Source organism: Rhizophagus irregularis, chromosome 13 (assembly GCF_026210795.1).
Source record: "Rhizophagus irregularis chromosome 13, complete sequence".
In the NCBI taxonomy this organism is placed as follows: domain Eukaryota; kingdom Fungi; phylum Glomeromycota; class Glomeromycetes; order Glomerales; family Glomeraceae; genus Rhizophagus; species Rhizophagus irregularis.
In genome coordinates this window covers 890,178-912,662 of record NC_089441.1, presented here as the reverse complement: position 1 = coordinate 912,662, position 22,485 = coordinate 890,178, and the positions used below count along the sequence as shown (strand labels likewise).

The 22,485-nt window shown below is 28.1% G+C and overlaps 3 protein-coding genes across 3 annotated transcripts, besides 1 other annotated feature; all 3 read right to left on the bottom strand.

The window, feature by feature from the left end:
- Window positions 1-759: 759 nt before the first annotated feature.
- Window positions 760-762: a sequence feature (Short protein (OCT59_004823, UZO13321.1) was converted to a misc_feature.).
- A 1,107-nt stretch (window positions 763-1,869) lies between these two features.
- Window positions 1,870-2,091, bottom strand: OCT59_004822 (uncharacterized protein; the record flags this gene model as incomplete). Its single annotated transcript, XM_066137963.1, has 1 exon — window positions 1,870-2,091. One exon carries the CDS (start codon window positions 2,089-2,091, stop codon window positions 1,870-1,872), a length of 222 nt encoding a protein of 73 aa, XP_065997154.1.
- Window positions 2,092-12,476: 10,385 nt separating this feature from the next.
- Window positions 12,477-13,796, bottom strand: OCT59_004821 (uncharacterized protein; the record flags this gene model as incomplete). Its single annotated transcript, XM_025324472.1, has 5 exons — window positions 12,477-12,578; window positions 12,648-12,696; window positions 12,769-12,904; window positions 12,990-13,596; window positions 13,734-13,796. The coding sequence occupies 5 exons, from the start codon at window positions 13,794-13,796 to the stop codon at window positions 12,477-12,479; spliced, it is 957 nt and encodes a 318-aa protein (XP_025186037.1).
- A 2,414-nt stretch (window positions 13,797-16,210) lies between these two features.
- OCT59_004820 (uncharacterized protein) lies at window positions 16,211-18,071 on the bottom strand (the record flags this gene model as incomplete). Its single annotated transcript, XM_025329399.2, has 3 exons — window positions 16,211-17,814; window positions 17,877-17,936; window positions 18,035-18,071. 3 exons carry the CDS (start codon window positions 18,069-18,071, stop codon window positions 16,211-16,213), a joined length of 1,701 nt encoding a protein of 566 aa, XP_025186036.1.
- Between the last annotated feature and the right edge of the window lie 4,414 nt (window positions 18,072-22,485).

Below are 22,485 nucleotides of genomic sequence, written 5' to 3'. Positions count from 1 at the left end.
AAAGAAAAACCCACCCACCAAATTCTCGCATGTCTAAAGAAATTCGAAGTATCAGCCATCTAAAAAAAGAGGAACATGAAATATTAGTACTGAAAAGAAGCGTAAAAAAAAATCATAAAGGTTAGCTCACTACCAAATTCCACTTCTGGTTCGCATTTTGCCGTCAAAAGAGAATACGGAACTGTTGTTTTCACTTACTGTTTTTCAAAATCTGTAATTTCATGATTACTTCCTCGGTCATTTTTATAACTATAATTTAAATTCATTTTAATAAAATCTCCAAAAGAAAGAACGAAACGTTTAGCCCTATCTAAAAAACAAGAATAAAATTGAATGTTAAAATGCGTTTTGTTAAAATAAATAGACTAAAACAGAGAAAAAACTTACCGAAAGTGAAGTTCCGCGTATCCAAAGATCCTGAAGTGCTTGCTGTCTAAGATAAAAGAAGAGAAAAACGAAACGTTAGCAAAACGTTTCATTAAAAAGAAAGAAATTAAAGAAAAAGATTTTTTTTCAAAAAGCCCTACCAAAATAATACGCGCCCAAGGACTGACCGTCTAAAAAAAGAAAAGAGAAAATCGAAATGTTAGTAAAACATTTCGTTAAAGAAATAAAAAAAAAATATTTTTTTTTTTTTTTTTTTTTTGGAAATTCCTACCGAAATAATATGTCTAAAAAAAAGAGAAAATCGAATTAGTAAAACGTTTTGTTAAAATAGATAATTAAAAAAAAAAGAAAATTTCCCACCATATTAGCCACCATATTCCCACGCGTTCAAATAGCCAAAGAATCATGTTGTCTAAAAAAAGTTAAGAAAAAACTGTCATTTTATTTATTTTACAAATGATTTCTAATAAACTTGCCGAAATGCTGCGTCCAAGAAGACCATAAGAACCATCTAAAAAAAAGAAAAAATTTGAAACGTTAGAAACGTTTCATTAAAATAGATATTAAGAAAAAATTTTCCCACCATATTCTCACGCGTCTAAATACTCGAAGTCTAAAAAAAAGTAAGAAAAACAACTATTAAAAATCGTTCGTTAAAATGAAACAATTAAAAAAAAAGACAAACTTACCAGAAATTTGCACCTAAGGAGGAAACGCTTAAGATTTCTTCAACAAAAAGTGCGAGAGAAGCGGGAAAAGAGAAAGAAAAGAGAAGGGGAATGTAAAAGTAAAGGGAAAAGGGAGGAAAAGAAAAGGAAAGAACAAGGAAGAGATGAAAGAAGGATACGAAGGGAAGTGAAAGGGTGAACGAAGGAAAAGGGAAGAATGAATCAAAAAGTAAAAAAAAAGTTTATTTAAAAGAAGAAAAAAAAGTTTAAAAGGAGAAAAAAAAAGTTTATAAGAAAGAAAAAAAAGTTTAAAGAAAAAAAAGTTTATAAGAAAAAAAGTTTAAAGAAAAAAAAAGTTATAAAAAAGTTAGTTGATCAAAGTCATCGAACTGCGGATTATATCAAATGCACGTGATACATAATTTTATATAAATAGGGCCATGGGTTTCTCCGAAATTCGAATTCTTTTTTTTATATTTTTAATATATAAATTTTACGAAAAGCCCGTAGGGTTTTTAATGTAATTAGATTATACACCTAGTATATATTAACGTTAATGGTAATTAGATTATGTTATAAATAATTAATTGTGAAAATTCATTATACAATATTTTGTACAATATATATATAAGTAAAATCTTGTGAAAACATTGTAAAAGATTTTAAGATTCATTGGAAAATGTATCAGAATTATATATTTTACAATTGATTGTGAATAAATTAATATTAAAAATGTATTGTTAGAAATATCGTACTATATATTTTCAGATTTAAAATACCTTGTACAAGACTTGTACAATGATTGCACAATGCATTATGAAAATTTAGCATTGTTAGCAAAGAATTCATCAATCCCATTATTCCCACTGGTCCATCCTTCAATTGTATAATAAGGAACACATTCTTTACACCATAATTTGTCACCTTTTAGTTTATAACAATATTCATGATTGAAATTTGGATTTCTATCAGAAATATTCAATTCATTAAATTCAGTTTCTAATTGTACTATCTCGTCCTTATTATTGTAACTCATTTTTTATTTTCAAATTTATAAAAAAGGAATTTGTATTATTGCATAGTTAAAGAATTATTTATAGAAGTTTATATCATAGTAGTACAGGGGCTAATTTTGTCGAGCATGGGACATAGGACATAATTTTGCCATTAGTCCTTTTTTGTATTACACACACGTGTAGTACCAAATAACAGGAGGTAATTTACAGTATGACAGTATGAAGCGCCATACTGATCAAAAGTCTGGGGTTTAAACCCCAGATCAAATCCCAGATTTATCCGGGGTGAAAATGGATTAATCCATATTTCATCCCAGATTTTCCTATATTTCACCCCGGATTTGATCCATATTTTATCCCAGATCTGATCCATATTTTATCCCGGATCTGATCCACATTTTACCCCAGATTAATTCCTTAAATTTCACCAAAAATTACATCACACCCAATTGTCAAACCCCGGATTAATCCATATTTCATCCCAGATTTAAACCATATTTTACCCCGGATTAATCCATATTTTATCCTGGATCTGATTTATATTTTATCCCGGATTTGATTTTGATTTTATCCTGGTGATATAAATCCAACATTACGAAGTCAATTATTGATTTTAGCCAGTTAGAATTCTTGCCGATCAACCAATAAAATTAAATTCTCCTTACGCTGCTCTTTAAATTTTAAAAAAAAACCTTAATAATTAATCTTAACTCTAGTTAGCATTATAAATTTAGCCAGAATTATGATTACTAAATATATAAATTTCAATATTATATAATTTTAACCAATCAAATTTATCATAATTTTTATATTATATAAGTAAAAAAATTGAGAAAATTTTTTATTTACTTAATCAATTTATTTTATTAAAAACTATTTAATTATAAAATTTTATAAAATTCTAATTATTAGATCATCATATAAAATACAAGAGATACCTATTATACGAGAGGTATTGCACTGAATAAATAATAAAAATAATTTATTTTAATCACCCTGTTAATAGGTTAATAATAAATTTTTAAAAAAATCTCAAAATATTTTTCAACATATTTATTTATAAAAAATGTATGAAAATAAGTTTTTTACTTCAAATTACCAGGTAATTATTTTCATTTAGCCAGAATTATCAATTTTTACTGGCATTATATTTTTTAATGCTGGTTGATTATCATAATTTCAGTCACCTGGTGATCATCATCTCCAGTAATAGTTAGAAAAATTCTGAAAATAAAATTTTAAAAAATTTTTTATAATAAAGTTTCTATTTATATATAGGATGTTTAAACTTTAAATATGAATTATATATATGATTATTATAATACTAAATATTTTTTCAATAATACCAACAAATTTTCTCCCCTATATAATCTAAAAATATTTATTGTTTATATTTATCTAAAGGGCTTGGTTTTTTTTTGCCTTCTAATTATAAAATTGTTAGATAAGAGAAATAAAATAAATAATACCAAATGATTGATATGAAAATTTTCCTTTTAAAAAGTCATATAACCTTATGTATAATTTTCCAATTTTATTGGAACTAAAATTTCAATAAGTGTAATGTCAGTTCCTATAAAAATGAAAAAAAAATAATTAAAAAATTATTTTATTTTTGAAAAATATTTTTTGAAAACTTACCTAAAATTTCAGTCATATGATATAATGTGAGAATGGAACCAGCATTACAAACTTGGCAACTTGGCTGAAATTAAGCGTAAAGGGTATGACATCTGGTAATAATTTAAAATCATGTAATCTCTATATTTAAGGATAGCCCTGAAATTTGAAATTAATTTAACAAAAATCTGAAATCTGAAATTCTGCCAAAATTAATTCATAATTAAAATTAATTAACCCGTAATTCCAGCCAAAATCGAAATTCAATAGTTCCTGCTGGAATTAAGTGCATAATTCCAGCTGAATTTACATATTTAATTTCAATTTTGGCTGGAATTTCAGATTTCAGAAGTTTGGAATTACGGATTATGGGTTCAGAATTTTGGAAAATCTAATTTCAGGGTCATCTTTATCTCTATTCAAAACATCTCATGTAAACTTTAATAGAAATTTTACTTTATTTTAAAGTTATAAGAGAGGTTTCTAAAATGATCTCATAAACAAAAAAATCTGATCACATGACTTAAAAACCTGTGATATAGTCTAAGGATAAAATATAATCCGGATAAAATATAGATCAGATCTGGGATAAAATTGAATCTGGGATAAATCAAATCCGGGATAAAATATAGATCAAATCCGGGATAAAATATGGATCAAATCTGGGATGAAATATGGATTAATCCGGGGTTTGACAATTGGGTGTGATATAATTTTTGGTGAAATTTAAGGAATTAATCTGGGGTAAAATGTGGATCAGATCCGGGATAAAATATGGATCAGATCCAGGATAAAATATGGATCAAATCCGGGGTGAAATATAGGAAAATCTGGGATGAAATATGGATTAATCCATTTTCACCCGGATAAATCTGGGATTTGATCTGGGGTTTAAACCCCAGACTTTTGAACAGCATGGCGCCTCATATGACAGTATGACTGACTGTATCTGAATAATAAGAGTCCCTAGTTCAAGAGTTTTTAATTTAATTAATGTGGTAATTTTTTTTATAATCATTCTCATTTGACCGGATTTTCTATAATTTTTTTTTTTTTGAAAATTTCTCTATTCCGTTTTTTATAATGATCCACATGCACAGACAGTTTCTTTGGATGTCAAAGAATTGCCTTTTGGTAAAACAAAGTCAATTAGTATCATATATTATTATTATGCTTTGCCTTCAGTTATAAATCATGAATTATTTGAATCTTTAACTTTTTTGTTGATCCAAAATTAAAAACTTCCATTTTTCAAATTTAAAGACATATTAATATATTTTCTGTTTATTAGCTTGTTATTTATTACAAAAAAAAGACTAAAACCTATTTAAAAATTTTTATAAAAGTTTTTGCACCACTAAAAATAATTAAAAATCTATATTTAAAAAAAAAATAAAAGTGAAATAAAAAATAAAAATTTAAAAAGAAAGATATATATTCTCCTTAATAAATCTTGCCAAAGATCCCAAAGTCACAAAATTTCCCCCTTTTAATAGTTTCAATTCCTACCCGCTAATCTACACTCTAATCATTAATTTAGTGAATTTAACGATGATTTTTTACATAATTCACAGTGCTTTTCCTCATAGTCACATAGTGGTCATTATAGTGATCATAATACATACCTTTGCAATTATTCTTAAAATATAAAACTTCTGAACAATTGCTGCAATTTGTACAATTTAAGTTGTTTTCTTTCCTTACTTATTTTATGTTCACTACAGACTTCGTTGTGTATATGTATACATCCAAGTACGACATCATTAGGTAATATAATGTGATAAACATTTTTTGCAATATTTTTGGTAGCAAAGAAGTGTTTCAGTATATTTATCACCACAATAAATACAATTATTATCTTCAATAATGAAAGAAATGAACAAAATTGTTATGGGACTTGATTTTAAAATCAAAAGAATATTCAATATTTACATATTTAAAAGCTCCATTTTATTGTTATACGAATATTATTAAAAAACTGAAAGAGTAGTTAAGGTATAAGAATTTTTTTTTGAGACCATGCATGCCATTTTTTTAAAACTTATCAGTGCCCTTGCTTATAACTTTCATTTCAGGAGATGAGAACCTTATTAGTGTTACAGAAGATAAGGTCCAGCATAACATTTCTAAAGGCTTCGCTCAGAATATCTAGCAACTCAAATGCTCATATGAAGTAAATAACAAGAAATGAAAACAGGAATACAGGATAAGAGATTTATTCATTACCTGTAATGCTCAAAATATTCTCCATACAATGCTTGAAATGCTTGTTAGAATCTTGAATTTCGTGGGTTTGTAAGTCAAATGGATGAATGGAAAGTAAATGCTTCTTTTTTCCTTAGACTCTTTAGCTGTTGCAGGTCCTTCCCTTTATGTCATAATCTTGAAAATCTTGGTTGATTTGAAGAATATATGGAAGTTATCTTCAGACTTGAAAGGTTCAGAAGAGCATCGCTTTTGCCATCAAAGTAGCAGCAAATTTGGCCATTAACCCTTTTCATGCTCTAAAATTTTGAAAACTTTAAGTTCCAAGATAGTTCAGCCATATTATATTTTTAATTTCATGATTAAAAAAAATTAAAAAACATGTAGATCAGGTTACAGGTTAAAATAGCATAAGATGATATGTAATTTTTTATTTATTAATAATACAAAAAACAGTATAATAAATAGCATAAATTTTCTTATCATAGTTTTCTAAGATAACTTTCAGATAAAGCCAATTAACACATTCATTAGAATGAATAAGATATTATATAGCGTATATATAATGAGAATTCTGCATCTAAAAATTCATTCATTGTTACAAGACAAGTTTTGTTTTGATTTTCAGATAATCAACAATTTCTGTTAATTCAAGATTTATAGTGGCGTGTAATAAATCAAAGAAATCTGACAGTTTGTAGTCATCCAGTGAGATCATACCAGAATACATATATCTACAACATCAATAATCAAATACAGCAGTTTTTTTTTGTTTTAAATAGTGTTCCAAATTTGAATCACACTGAACCAGATTCAGTGAAAGCTGAGTCATACTACTGCCTCTCAACTTCAGGTTTGATCTGATCTGAAAAATAGATCACTAGTTTTAGATTAAATATTAAATTGTATCTACTTTAGCATTGCCTCAAAAGAATTGGCAGTTATTTTTGGAATTGAAATTTCACCATATGTTTCATATTTCAGTAAAATTTCGTGGAAAAAAGTGATTATGTATATAAAATTGAAAAATGGTCTTTAAAGACTCATTGTCAACCTTTATAATTATGTTCTTTGTAAAGATTTTTGAAATCTTCACTAATTTTGTAAAGAAATTGACTTGACCTATATTGAAATGCACATTTGTTAACCTTCAAATAAAATTCATTGATATTATTAAATCATGCAACCTTCCAATTGCTCTCTTTTAGACAGCATAAGAGGGAATCATGTTTTTCTTGATTCTACAATGATGTACTACACTAGTTAGCTTTATTAGTAAATATTAAAAACAGGTTCATGTGGCTAACCTGGGTAATAATTAATTCTTGTTGTCTAGGAACAATATCTGGTTGTGATATATTACTTTACTATCAATATATGTTTTTTTGATAGTATATTACAATCCTTTTATTATTATATTATTATCATGGATTTTTTCTTTTCCAACTCTCATATTTTCTATTAAAAAATCATCAAAATGTCAGAATATTTTTTATTTTTTTAGATAGTTCTTTTATTCTCTTTTTGATCTTTGAGGCACAAAATTTTAGTAAGTTTTTCTGTTTTTTTTTTCTTAAATTGTTCTTTATTTTAACAAGTGGTTAATAGTTTATTTCCTTTCTTTTTTTTTAGGTGGTTATTTCAAATATGGAATTTTGGTAGGGTAATTTTAGTTTTTCTTTTCTTTATTTTAAATTTATTTTTTTTGAAATGTTTGCTAATGTTATATTTTGTTTCATTTAGATGGCCAGGAGATGCATAGGAATTCAGCAAGAAAGCAAACTTAACATTTCATTTCTTTTTTTTAAATGGTGAAGCCTATGATTCCCACTAAAGTGTTCCCACACAATCATCTTCATTAATTTCACAAAAATACAACTTGAATTTCAAAATAAAGTCCATTATTTATTCAAGCAAAAATTTGATCCTTCAAATATAAAAATATGTTTCATAGAACTATATAGTATAAAACACTATATATGGAATCAGTTTAGACTCATGACCTGGAGTAATCTGCATTGCTATCCACATAACTAGCATTATATTCTAATTTTCTAATTTTCTACTCTATTTAAGACTTTCTATTCTATGATATTCATGCTTGGTACTTGGCAGTTACATTATTTCCACCTTTAAAAATTTGTGTTCTCACAAATCTAATTGAATCGAACTCATGTCTAATTATTATATTTTTAAATCTCTATTATAAAATTTTATAAATCTATATGCCTTAAAAGAATTGAACTCAAGCCTTGTGATCCTCCAAATTGTATGTATTGATTTTGTATTCCAATACTGCACCTCAATCATAATTATTTGATTCAAGATTTTATCCTCTCCCTATTATAGTAGGTATACAATTTTTTTTGTGTTACTCTCAAAATATTTTTCTAACTGGTTGATAACTTCAGGTCTAAATTTTCATTGGTTTGTTTTCTATACTTTTGTTGATCTTCTTGTCAATTATCTTTTTCAGCATTTTTGTCAATCATCTATTAATTAATTGTTGCAATTCTTTAATGATTTAGAATTTCATCTCTAATAAAATTTGATGATTTTATTAAAAATTATTTATTTTTTTCTTTTGTAATATTTCTTTTATAGTTTTCCAGCCATTTCTTCTTTTTGGTTGTCCTGTATTTTCTTTACTTAAAATTTTCTATTTTTTCTTTGTGACTTCTCTTGTGATATCTTAATAATTATTGCTGTGATTCTTTTGTAACATCTTTGTAATTATCACTGTAATATTTGCATAATTATCACTGTGATATCTTCATAATTATCACCTTATCCAGAAATTATTATAGTTTTTCTGTACTAGATTTCTTTTAGGTCTTTTCTCAAAATTCCCATTAGTTTCTTCTGATTTTCTTCTTATTTTGTTGTATTTTTTGTTATATATTAATCTTTCTTTTTTTTGGATTTTTCCTTTATTTTAGCCTTCAAACATGTTGGATTTGGTAGGAGGAGGGTTCTTTTCAATATATCTCTTTTAACAAAATATTATTCTAATATTTCATTTATTCTTTTTTTAGATGTATCACTCAGAATTCAGCAATTTTGATCTAGGCATTTGTTTTCTATGGGTTTTAATGGACTTTATTAATTTAATGAAATTTTACTTTTTTTCTTTTTTTTAGAAGACTAGTTCCTCTGATTTTTAGACATTTGGAATTTTGAATGTGGGTTTTTACTTTAAGTCTTATTTTTAATGAAATGTTAACCAACATTTTGTTAATCCTTTCTTTTTTTAGGCTTTTTATAGGAATGTATGAAGAAACTAAGTATTCTGGTACTACTAGGTTATCATGTTGATAACTTTTTATTTTTTATCTATTTTCTAAGGACTCCAGCTTCAACTTTTGGGTTATAGGCAGATTTCTTAGTAAGTTTCAGATCACTTTCAAAACCTGCCTTTTTTTTTCATAGGATTTTGACTTTGATTCAGAATCCTTGGAAATAATTTAAAACATTCTTTGAGCATTTCTTTAATCTTATAGGCTGAAAACTTTCAAAACTATCTTTTAAAAGAAGGACTTTTGTTTAATTTTTGTAGGATTCATGCTTCTATTTTTAGTAAATTGGTTGAGTTGAATTATTGAAACATTTTCGATAGCTGGACCTTTAGACACGTGAAATTTGGTAAGATCCAGCCCTTTTAATCCATTTTCAACATTTATTTTTTTAATGAAACATTCATTAATGTATCTATTTATTTTGTAGATTCAGTCCTAGATGTTGGATTCAACAGAACGATGGATGGTAAGTTTTGAAGTTAACTTCAAAATCTTTTATTTTTTTGATTTGATGAGAATGTTTAAAAACAACAAAGTATTGAGTAACTCAAATACAAACATAAATCAAACACAAAATCTCAAGCTGAATTATTCTAATGTACAAATAAATGTGAGTATATAATATATTTGTGATTTACTTTTATTTTTATATCTGATATGATTTAGAATTTTTATTAAATAATCATAATTAAATTTTGTAGTTTTTAATTATAAACAAACTAATAATTCTGACGAGAATATGAATTCAGAACAAACTCTACAAGACAATTTGAGTAAAAAATCTGTTACTGTTCACCACACAACAAGAAAATGTACTATTAACTCTAAAAATCCAAGTTAAATTAGGATGATTTTCAACTTCTTTAGTTTGTACTATTAAACCGAGTCTCAGATTTTGATTATCTTGCTCAAATTGAGAATCAAGGATTACAGTACATGTAAAGGAATTTCCCAAAATTCATAGGATATATTTTTTATTATAATACAAGTATTATTATATTCTAATAAATTCTAGAATGATATACTTATACATTTTAATAAATACTTAATATATTCATTTCACAAACACTCTTTTAATTCTGTCTATAAAGAGGTTCAGTTTCAATAAAAAGATCATTGAAGTGATAAATGAGTTCTTTTTATAAGCCATCTGAATAATAATTTATATCATGTAAATGTTTTATACTTATATATTTAAATCAAAATAATAAATAAAATATAAAAATATACAGCATACATAAAAATAATTTTACATATGGCTTTACTAATATTTTAATTTAATAATTTCTCTCAGGTTTTTGATAGATTAATTTTCTTCTTGCTGCATCTCATCTATATAAATTTGAATCTATATATTAAAAAACACTGCAATCACGTGGGCGTTATGTTTAGATTAACCATATAAATAAGTCATTTGAATTGTGTAACCCTACTCCTATTCGTCGCCAATGTTACACAAGACCAAAAAGGAAATTTTATTTCTGGCGAAAAACTGAAATTTTGGGTTACACGGGATTCCATAAAAGGAAATTGTCGGTTACGCAAATTTCCAAAAAAGGAAATTTTGTCTTCTGTTACTTTCAGAGAAATTAAAAAAATTGTGTTGCTCAAATTTCCAAAAAGGATATTCTTTGCAGATCTTTTAATTCTGGCCGGAATTACATATTAACTGTTGTCGTAGACAACAGGTGAACACTAGTCAGTATTAAAAATATTTGACATTACTAGGTGAAGTAGTTTATTTAAAAAATTTTTTGGTCATTTTAGCCCATATGTACGTTCTGATAGCCAATTCATGAAGATTTTTGCGGCTAACCTAGTTCTGGTTAATGAAATTTTGATTGGAGGAACTACCACCCAATGTTCTAAATATAAAGTGGGAAAGGTTGAGTTTTTTTTATTAATCATGTCTCTTTCATAATGCGATCAGCTGCGCAAATCACAATCAATCACGTGACTTCTAACGTGCGGCCATAATTACAACTTTGACTTAAGAGTAGCAATTTGTTATTCATAATTTCAAAACTTTTCTATACTAACGCATGAATCACAAATAATTTATTTTTACATATTACACAAAATTATTTTGATAAAAAAATAGCCATGTATCAATTGTATCTAGCAGCTACGAGTGTAATATGGTGTACTGAAAAAAAAAATTAAAAAAAAATAAACTTTTACGGTGTAAATCACACCACTGGCGCTCAACGCCATAGTGTGCGTTTTCTCAGAAGCTATGGTCTAAACTAAACAAGTTATACTAAATAAAATTGCTCAGCACCCTTGAAATAGTCAGAAAAAAAGATTTAATTAGTATTATTTTTTTTTCTTATATTGCAAAAACTTTAAAATAAAAACATTCCGAAAAACTTATATGAATATATATTGTACTATTATTGACCATATTTGGGAAAATTATATGTGGCCTTGTGTAAGGAATTTTTACATTAATTAGTCATTTGACTGGTATTATTATGAAAATGAATTTAATAAGCTAATTATTGTGTACAAGAATATAATATTTAAGAACAATGTTTATTTTTTTTTTTGCAGTTATTTTTTCATAATTAATTTATTTTACTTTCCTCTTCTTAGTTAAGTGAATAATGTTCATTTATCAATATCATCTTACACATTTCTAGGATTAATTCATCAACTTCAAACAAAATTATTTTAATAATCTATATCATTTTAATACTATTGTTATATTAACATTTTGCTTATTTTTTACATGTAATCATTTTAAGTAAATTTTTCAGCTAATCAATGAAATCACTATAATTCGGATAATTTTTTAATACATTAAATTTAAATAAAATATTTACATATTTTCCATAACGTATTTGAAAAGTATATCATACGATTATTCTCTTTTCGCAGATAATTCACTTTGAGATGATTATTTTTTTCCGCAGAGAATTGATTCTAATTTTCAACGTTAAAAGCTCAATAATTATGTAACAATGCAATAGTAAATAATTACATGATTCAAATACTCGTTATATAATCTTCTAAACTTCTAGCGTTAGTACTCACAAAAAGCTTTTGGTTAAAGTTTGGTGTATTAACAACATTCATAAAAGGTTAAATTTGAATAAATTATGATATAAATTTATTCAACACATTTGTTCTAGTTGAGTAAACATAACAAAGTCGCCCAACTTGAAAATCTTGACACTATCTAAATGTTTAATCAAAGATAACTGTAACTTCCTTCCCATGTATTTTAACCTATAAGAATTATTAGTTATTCATTAGAATAAAGTATGCAATTTATTCTCTTATTAATTTTTTTCATCAAGAAAAGTCATGGTCAAAATGATTCCATTTAGAAGTTTGGTTGTTTGAAACAACATATTCTTTTGTACTCCATCAAGAGGGTAATCCTATTAATGAAAGAATTCTTTAATAATTTTATTCTTCAAATTATTTAATATTAAATAATAAATCTTTACCGTGGTTTCATCATTAACCGTGATGTTTAGATAACAGTTAGAATACCGTCTATATTGATAAAAAAAAAAGTAACATTATTGAGACCGTCAAACTAAAAAGCATTTTAATAAATAATCTTACATATTCTTAATATAATGAGCACTTCGAGGAGCATTACTATTATACCGAATTGTAGTTTCAGCTTTTTCAAAACTGACATAATCTGTAACCATAAATTTTATATCCATATCATCAATGGCTTTGTCAGCAGCTTCATCTACAAAAATGTTTCACAATTTTAATTTATATGAATAAGTCATATTTTCATGATATATCTTTTTTTTTTAAAAAAAAAAACTTACCAATATAAATTCTAAGCATTCTAGTGCTATCAATCTTAGCGAAATAACTAAAACATCTATGAACTACATAAAAGAGATCTCTTACAAACGCTGATTCATCAATACTTTTAACAAATTTACCTAATAAAACTTCACTATCAAATATTCGTGCCAAAAAATAAGTCATAAATACCAAAACTAATTTTGTAAAATAAGAATTACTTGAATAAGCTATAGAAAAACATAAACCTATTGAAACTACTAAATAAAAATAAAACGCTAAAAGTGGACGACCAAATAATAGTAATATAAAAACTATTAAAATAAATATTGTTGAAACTACTATATACCATTCATAAGTAATTTTTTCAATTATAACATCTTTTCTAATCCAAAATATTGCATAAGTAAATGAAAATGTTGGAATAACTACTGAACCAAATATTATACTTAATAAACTTAAAATTATATATTGATTTGTGCTAAGTTTCTGCCGTTGTTGAGGTTTTGTAGGTTTATCAATAATTTTAATTACGTTATTTTTAATTACATATATGAATGTACCAACAAAATATGTTGATAAAATTATGCACGAAATCATACATACAAAATCATATTTAGAAGTGCTCTTATAAACAAAATAATTATAAATAGGAGGGAAAAAAAATAAATATACCCATAGAATACAACATTCAAATAGACCAATTAAATGTTTATATCTGCTTTTATATGATGAAATGATAAGTAATGCCGTGGCAGTAGTACATTGATTAAATTATCGTAGGTATCAGAAGTAGGATTATATTCTTGAGCGTAGACATTGGGCATAATTAAGCTTATAAATGTAACAAATAATATAATCATATTTTACAAACGGTGATTCTTCAAAGGAAAATTGAGAAACTTGTGTTAATTTGGATATCATTTGGATTAATTATTTAAACTCTATTTAAATTGTACTTAGGAATACTATTTCATATAAAAAAATCTTAAATGAATTTTTTCATGCAATGCTCGTGTAAACAACTAAATATTTAGATTACACAACATCCAAATGGTTAGCTTTGTGCAACATCCAAAGAATCATCATGATATTTCAACTTAATAAAGTATACAGCCATGCGTCAGTTTTATGATCATCGCACGAAATACGTGAATAAACATTTTTACGTCTTTCATCTTCGGATACCATCAGTTCCTTTATCTACAAATGCAAAAATTTAAAAAAAATCGTAATAATTACAAAATATAAGAAAACCATACTAAAGTGGCGTAAAAAAAACTAAAACATGTAATTTAAATGATGCTTGCTCTTGGCCAGATGTTTGGTAAATTAACCTACAGCTGTTTCTCCTGAACACCACGTAGAGGTGGCAAGCTTCGTTCAGGTTAAAAAAAAACCACTTACCTTAAAACTTACAACCAGTTTATAATTAATAGGGTTAAAAAATAAAATAAAATATTATTTGGGTTGTTAAAAACAAAAATTTGAGCAGAGAAGTTCGGACATAGTATAGATATATAATAAAATAATACAACTTGACCCTTTTCTTTGATTTCTATATGTAAACTGTGTTTTTTTAGTTATGTTCTGGCCCAGATACTACTACTTATGCGCGAGTACATCAAAACAACAAGTTAAGAAAGAAAAAAAGACGTAAAATCAAAAAACAAATAAAACAAATGCACAAGCGCATCAGATCAAGAAAGAAATTATTTTTGTAAAATCAAAAATAAGCTTTTTCATCCCCCTTGGTTTTACATATATACACAATACGTACTATGTACATACATACATAAAATACGTACGTATATATACGTAATGTGGGATTAAAGAGAATAAAGAGAAAAAATAGTATGTATTACTTGTATTACTTAATTCGTGATGACTCATAAATCATGATTTCTGTAATTCAGTATTTACATACATTATAAATAATCGGGATAACGTGAACAATAATCAGCGGTTGCTACATGTGGTATATCAGGTCAGGTGACTCATTTTTTCTATCAAATCCAACTCGTGACATTTGAAAAAAATGAATAATTTTAAGAAATCACCTGATTCAAAAATTATTTCAGGATTATCACACATTAAATTTAACACAAATTCATACAAACTAGTCAAAGTTGAGACTATTATATCTATTCATATTAATAATACAAATCTTAATATAATGGAAAAAATATAATTCCATCCACTTTCTTTTCTTATCGTATAGATAATACATTTTTAAATAATTTGATCGAGAAGCTATGATTTGCTAAATGTAGTATAATTATCTTATCCTTTGCCAATAATTTAAATTAATAGGGATTGGAAAAAAATATATAGGTGAGATTTGATTCATATTTTACAAGTTTGTATAATAAAAAAAAGAATAAAAAAAGGAAAAAAAAATTTAATAATTTAATACATGACAAAAATCATTTGTTTATAATACAATATATTGGGAATAATAATTAAACTTGAAATAAAAAATCTTTGGATTTTTTTTATGTAATTATAATTGCAAACTATTTAAATTATTTGTATGACTGATAAATTCAATTGCTTTTTTATTATATGATTTTTATAAAAATAAAAAAGGAATTGTGGATTTCCAACATTCATTGTAGGGTTACTAAATCGTAATTTAAATCATGTACTAGTACTGAAATGATTTTTCCAAGGGGTTAGGTATAATGAAATTTTGCAGCACACTGCGCAGCAATCTCCAACACAAAAAATTTTGGTATAGGTTTTCTTCAACCAGCTAAAATAATATATCATTTATATCATTCAAAATTTCTAATTTGCAAAAAGTCCATGCAAAATAATCTCTTCATAATATTATTTTTAATTAAAACAAATAATTATAATAAGCATTGCATGTAACTCATTCTTTGAGTATTAATAAAAAAATACATCCTTTTTTCTTTAGCATCAAGATTTTTATTATTATTTCACATTTTGCTCAAAAGAAACAACGTGTTACATATTACTTCGTCTGATTGAAGAATGAACTAATCTTGAGACTTAATAAATACAGTTTCTTTACCCAAACTCTCTATTTTAAATGCATCAAAATCTTTGGAGCATGACACGTATATGAAATCCTTCCTCATTTTTGCTTCACTTCGAGTATTATCAGTAAAAATACATCCTTTTTTTCTTTAGCGTCAAGATTTTTATTATTATTTCACATTTTGCTCAAAAGAAACAATGTGTTACATATTACTTTGTCTGATTGAAGAATAAACTAATCTTGAGACCTAATAAATACAGTTTCTTTACCAAAACTCTCTATTTTAAATGCATCAAAATCTTTGGAGCATGACACGTATATGAAATCCTTCCTCATTTTTTGAACATTTTTTGCTTCACTGCGAGTATTATCAGTAAAATTTACACTGCGAATATCAATAATAGCTGTACTTTTTGCATATTTAACAATCTCTTTATATTTTCCTGCTATAGGTTCAAATTTGTCCTCGTGCCTTTGCATATCTTCACCATCTCTCAAAAGTTCTATGGCCCAATCTAACTCGTTCACGTAGAAATCTATCCTTCCTGCACATCCAAAAACTGAACCTACTTCACATGACAAAAATTTATTTTTTCCCAATACCCATGTGCCAATTCTATAAAATTCCTTCTGCCACGTTTGTTCCAGGATTCTTCCGTCATATCCAAATCCAAGCGTTTCTCTTAAAATTTTCCCACTATTTTCATTACACATTGCTGTGAAAACCTTTACAATAAAATGATATAAATCTGCGGGAGCAATATCAACACTATCTTCAATTCCATAATATTGCTGAAAAAATGACCGCCTAAGAAGAGGTGCTGCAAAAGTTAAATATTTATCGTCCATAACCGCAAGTACTCCAGTTTTGACTAGATAAGAAGCATCTGGATCCATGTTATTTATTGAGAAAGGAACTTTTCCATTTATATAAGTATCCTCACATAATTTTAATTTCCCATCCCCATTCTTTTTAAGTGATTGAACATTTGGTACAGCACGGACGTTGGTATAGATAGATGAATCAAAATCCTTTGAATTTAAGCATTTGAATGCTTCAACCCAGTTTAGGGCTTTTTGATTATTCATTACAACTTCTAAATACTTCAAGATGTGGCTAACCAAACCCGCATGTCCTTCTGTTGCCACTTGGATATATTTATATAATTCTAAGATGCTTTGCTGATCTAATTTGAGGTAACTATTACAGAACTTATGAACATATGTTCTTAACTCGCTTGGGGAAAAATTGATATCAATAAGACTTTTGCAATATTCTTTCGGTAATTTGACAGGAGTTGAGAATCCTGTATGATTAGAACTTCTATATCCATAGGCTGCAAACATTATAATATTTATACCTGATACTTCCTGAAGGAGGCCTTTAATAGTCATCCAGAATTGATCTGCAGTTTTTTCGTCATTGTCAGTAATTTCTTTATCCGAGTAAATCAATTGAGCCTCATCTATTATCAATATTGATGGAATTTTATCGCACTGACGTACCCATTCTTTCCAAGTTACACCAACAATTTGCTCCCACATCTCTCCAAAATTATCCCAATTGATACCTCCTCTCCAAATCAATGAAATTCGGATTACCCTATAATGAGAGTATTCTGGCGCATTAACCAAGGAGTGCTCCAAAATTTGGGTAATTGCCGTTTTTCCGGCGAAGGGAGGTGCCTGAACAAGTATGACCTTTTTATTCATAAGTTCTCTGACCAAAGGATTTATGATATCAAATCTTAGACTGACGGCTGGATCATTAGGATTAACACCTTCATTGGAAGATCTTATTACCAGATTAGAAGGTAACGACATACCACCAAGGTCAGCTGAAAAAGACTGAAAGTTAGAAATAGAACAATGCTATTAAAGAATACCAACTTATACGTACCTTGTCGAGGCAGATAGCCAAATTTTGCAATGACACGGAATATATCAGTGGACCCTTTATCTAGTATAAAGAAAGCAGAGACTAAGGTAATCAATATATTATACACTCGCCTGAAATGGTTTGCCCTAGGTTATGCAAGATTGTAGAAATATACTCACAACGCATAGCCTCATTACTATCTATAACTGGTCCCATATTTCTTATCCTATGAAGAATATCGTTAACTGGTCCAATATTTCTTATCCTACGAAGAATATCGTTAATGCAAACCCCACTCAAGTCTTTCTGGATCTTGTGCGAGAAGAACGAGCGCAACTTTCTCTCCTTACATTCCTCGGAAAAGTCGGCAAGTCTAGCCGCCGGACCACCAGACATACCCCATTTTTCAAGCTTTTCTTCAGTTATCTTTAAAAAGTCACGGCCATTAACCCTTTGCCTGCGAACAATTTCCAAGTCCTCCTCCTCAAGTTCCAAGTCGTCCTCCTTCTGCCGCAAGAAGTCAATGAGCTCCTTCGTTTTATATTTTTTAATTTCGTCCACCGTCGGCTCTTTTGTTTTCATAATGCAAGTTTTGTTAATGCAAGTTTTGTTTTTCATAATTAATGCAAGTTTTGTTAATGCAAATGCTCTTGCTTTCAAATTGCTCAAAATGCAAAAGTCCAAGCGCCTATATATATCGGAACAACCGTCATGAACCACCATGAGATGTATATGACCACTATTAAATGGTTATTACCATTTTTTTATCCTCGCTTTTAGTTATTACAACTGTTTAAAACTTATGTGTCGTAATATTACGACTCATGAATAATTATCACGAAGTCACATTTCTACTTGACACCGTACGTATTAATTCATTTTGAATAAAGAGTCGTCATGCGGTCATGATTAATCGATCAAATAATGGCTATACAAAAAAATTGACAAAAAAAATTTTTATTAACAATACTACATAAATATCGTATCTGTATTTTATGTGTCATTATTATAGAACAATCTAATGACTCTAAATGATACGCAACTGATATAAATCATAGTAGTTTTGGCCGGAGTTACGGCATTAACAGTACCAATATTATTTAGCATTATGATTTGGACTGACATCTTAATGCGAAAAAAATCAAGCATTTTATGTCAGCCAGACTCATTATTGGTATACAAAAATTAAAAAAAATGAAACACGAAAATAAGATTATCATTTTAGATATACATTGTATCATTTATTAGTTGATATGCATCATTAATTGGTTACCAAATTGTCTCATCTCATGATTCGCTTTATCACATGACTCTCAATGAATTTTCTACTAGATTAACTTCGCTGTGTAATATACAATTTAAATGACATAATATTTCATAAAATTACTAACAATTTATTTGAATGTTAATATTACAACTTTATTGTAATTATTTGTAGAAGTTACTTAACATTACATCTATTATATTCTTAAGTCGTAATAAGAACAAATAGATCGACAGATGATAACAATAATATGATCATAGAAAAAGAGGTGCATAACTTATCACGTTTTTCCCGAAAGTTCTGGCGTGTTTTTCATTTCTAATTCTTTCAGAGTTCCATAAGTATTCAAATACACTGTAACATACCTTATATCTAGACAATATCTATGAATTGCCTGATCATACCCTTTTGTCTGATTACGATCAGAAGTTTCAATATAAAATTTCCAAAGATTTCCATTTATATTTGAATAATGTTTATTACTACATCAATTACGCAACTTTAAATCCTTAGTAACGATTTCCCAGATTTACATTTTGCAGATCTGAACGAGTGACTGATTTATAAAACGTAATTGCCCTTAAACGGTAATGATAATAGGATTTGAGCGTAATACAATCCATCGTATGATATGAAATAGAAGTAATAGCTTGCGTTTCTTGCCACATTTCTTTCCATTACGCACGCAAAATCCCGATTTGCATTTTGCGGATCATGATGTGGTAAATAGGTTAAAATGAAATTGAGCGAAACGAATTGCTTCGGAGATTTTCATTAACTTAGTTATCTCAAAATTACAAATATAGTTTAATCGCTCATTACACAGATTTAGGATAAGGTTGCGTAACTCAACACATTAATTTGGGTGATTTAATACAGATCGGTAATAGCATTCAACGGATTGCCGTTTTCAGGGTGATCCGAAAGAGTGAAAAACCAATTCGAATCTTCTTTTTAGCACCAATTATTGAAGTACCCTGATGAAATTTTACTAACATAGAAACATAATCGTAGAAAAAATTACATAATTTTTATATAATCCAACTAAGTAAAACGGGTTAATTTCCCATTTCCATGCGCAAAGTATAAAAGAATCATATTTTCCAGCTAATAGAAATATGTGGATCAGTTTCTGAGATTTTCGTGTATCGTAAATCTCATTGGAAATCAATAGAATTCTTTAGCGGAATACGTGGGATTCACCCACAGATATTACTGCGGAGTTCAAGAAATAGTTTTAAAATATGTCATCAATATAAATAGTAAAAACAGAAAATGTAGAATGAAAATTTCATTGCTTTCTTTTACTATCGTATATAAATAGTGTAGTGGTTAGGTTACGGGATATAACATACTAATAATATAAGCAATTTGCAGTCGTATTTTCCTTTGATGAGACAGAGTAACGTGACTGACATTTTCGGGTTTATACTGTTTTTTGCGAAATTCTATTGGTGCAAAGTGCGGTGTATGAGAGGACAAGAGTAAAATTTTATGTGAGAAATTCAGCCGTCGCACAGAGTCTACCGCAGTGATGTGGCGGGACAGTGTCCCACAAAATTTCGATGTCCTGTCCAAGTCCAATTTCATTTGTCCCGTCCTGTCCTGTCCAAAATATTGTCCAATTTATTAATATTATATATAAATCATATATATAAATCATATATCCTCTTATAATGAATTTTTGTCCTGGACATCAACAACATCTTGTCCAAGTCCTGGACTGTCCCGTCCTGTCCCATCCAAGGACATGTCCCAGTCCCAGTCACAACACTGGTCTACCGTGCAACAAAAATCTTCCGAGCTGTTGATCGGCATTCCGGACTAGCATGAATCAATGTAACAATCGCAGGAATATCTTGGATTGGAATAAGTAAAAAAAGACTTATATGATAATTTATGAAGTTTATGCTATATAATAACACTAATACAGCTATAAATCGTCGAATATGACAGACGCAAACATGTCAGTATTTATTAAGAAAGGACGGGCTCTTATTGGGAGAAGACATGAGTTGAATCCCCAGCCTATCCGAGATATGATATGGAACATTGCAGGGCAGTTATCGGGTGGTTCTATCATCATGTCGATGTGCGGAAGTTCGTCAGCGATGAGAAGGAGTATGATAGTCTATCAATTATAAAACCAGGAGAACCAAGTTTGAAAAAAAACAGAAAAAAAATAAATTTGATCAACATTCTACTGCAACTGAGCATAATAAATTTGATTATACTAACCGCTAGACAATTTCCCTTCCATTCTTTTAAATTAGTCGAAACAAAAAAAAAGGCTTAATTAACCTTCAGTAAGTTAGTAAAAACATGTGGAAATGGGAAGTAATTATGAAATTTTTTATGAAATGGCGAAAATATGTGTGAAAATGATTCTTATTGGAATTTTTTAATGAAAGAAAGAAAGGGAGAGAAAACCAGATGAAATTTAACGCAAAATATCTGCGAAAGTGTGATTTTTTAACGAAAATGAGATAAGGAAAATATTAAATGAAATTTAGTAAATATGTTTGAAGAATAATTCTGGTTGAAATGGTTTTAAATGAAAAAAGAAAAAGGGAGTAAAATAATACGCGTAAAAGGTGAGAATCAATTACCAGTCTAATGAGTTTCGATAAACCTCTAATGTATGGCGCAAATGATCTTCAATCCGGTCATATTTATCAGAAATCTGCTCTGGAGGTATTGGTTGCGGGAATGGTGAAAAGCCTTTGGTATTCTCTCTGGCCGGAAGTTTATCAGTAATGAACTTGTAATCGGAGTGGAACATGAAGGCGGTTATTTTGCGCACAAACTTTTGAATGCAAAAATAGTGTCATGAGCAAAAGCTCCGTACGGAATCTTCGGCAAGGTTACATACGCTAGGTTTTTCATGGACTCGCTGGGTAAAGTGTTAGCCCAGCCCACTTGTTGTGCAAGGACCAAAGTCGGTCAGAGGGGGTCAGCACATTCAGTTCGTTGTCCCAATGTTTCCGCATTAGACCTTCAGCTTCAATCATCTTGATGAATTCCCCCATCCATAATGGTATGAATCCTTTGGTTTTTATCATCGGCTTCCAGCAACGAAAGCAGATCGCCACATGGTCTTAGGGCGTTCGTATTCCTAATAACCGGCGCTGAAACTTTCCCTCACCGTGACCTGCAAATAAGCAGAATCGATTGTAGGAGCTAAGTATTCGCAATTCGTGCCCTCCATTGCACCGGCGTTTTTTTTATATTTTATTTTATTTATTTATTTATTTTTTAATACCGAAAATAAATTCTTCTAATCATTTTTTTTAATTTTTTCAATACCAAAAAAAGATCAGCTGATTTTTGATTGCCAACCCGGAAAACAATTTTTTTTTTTACAAA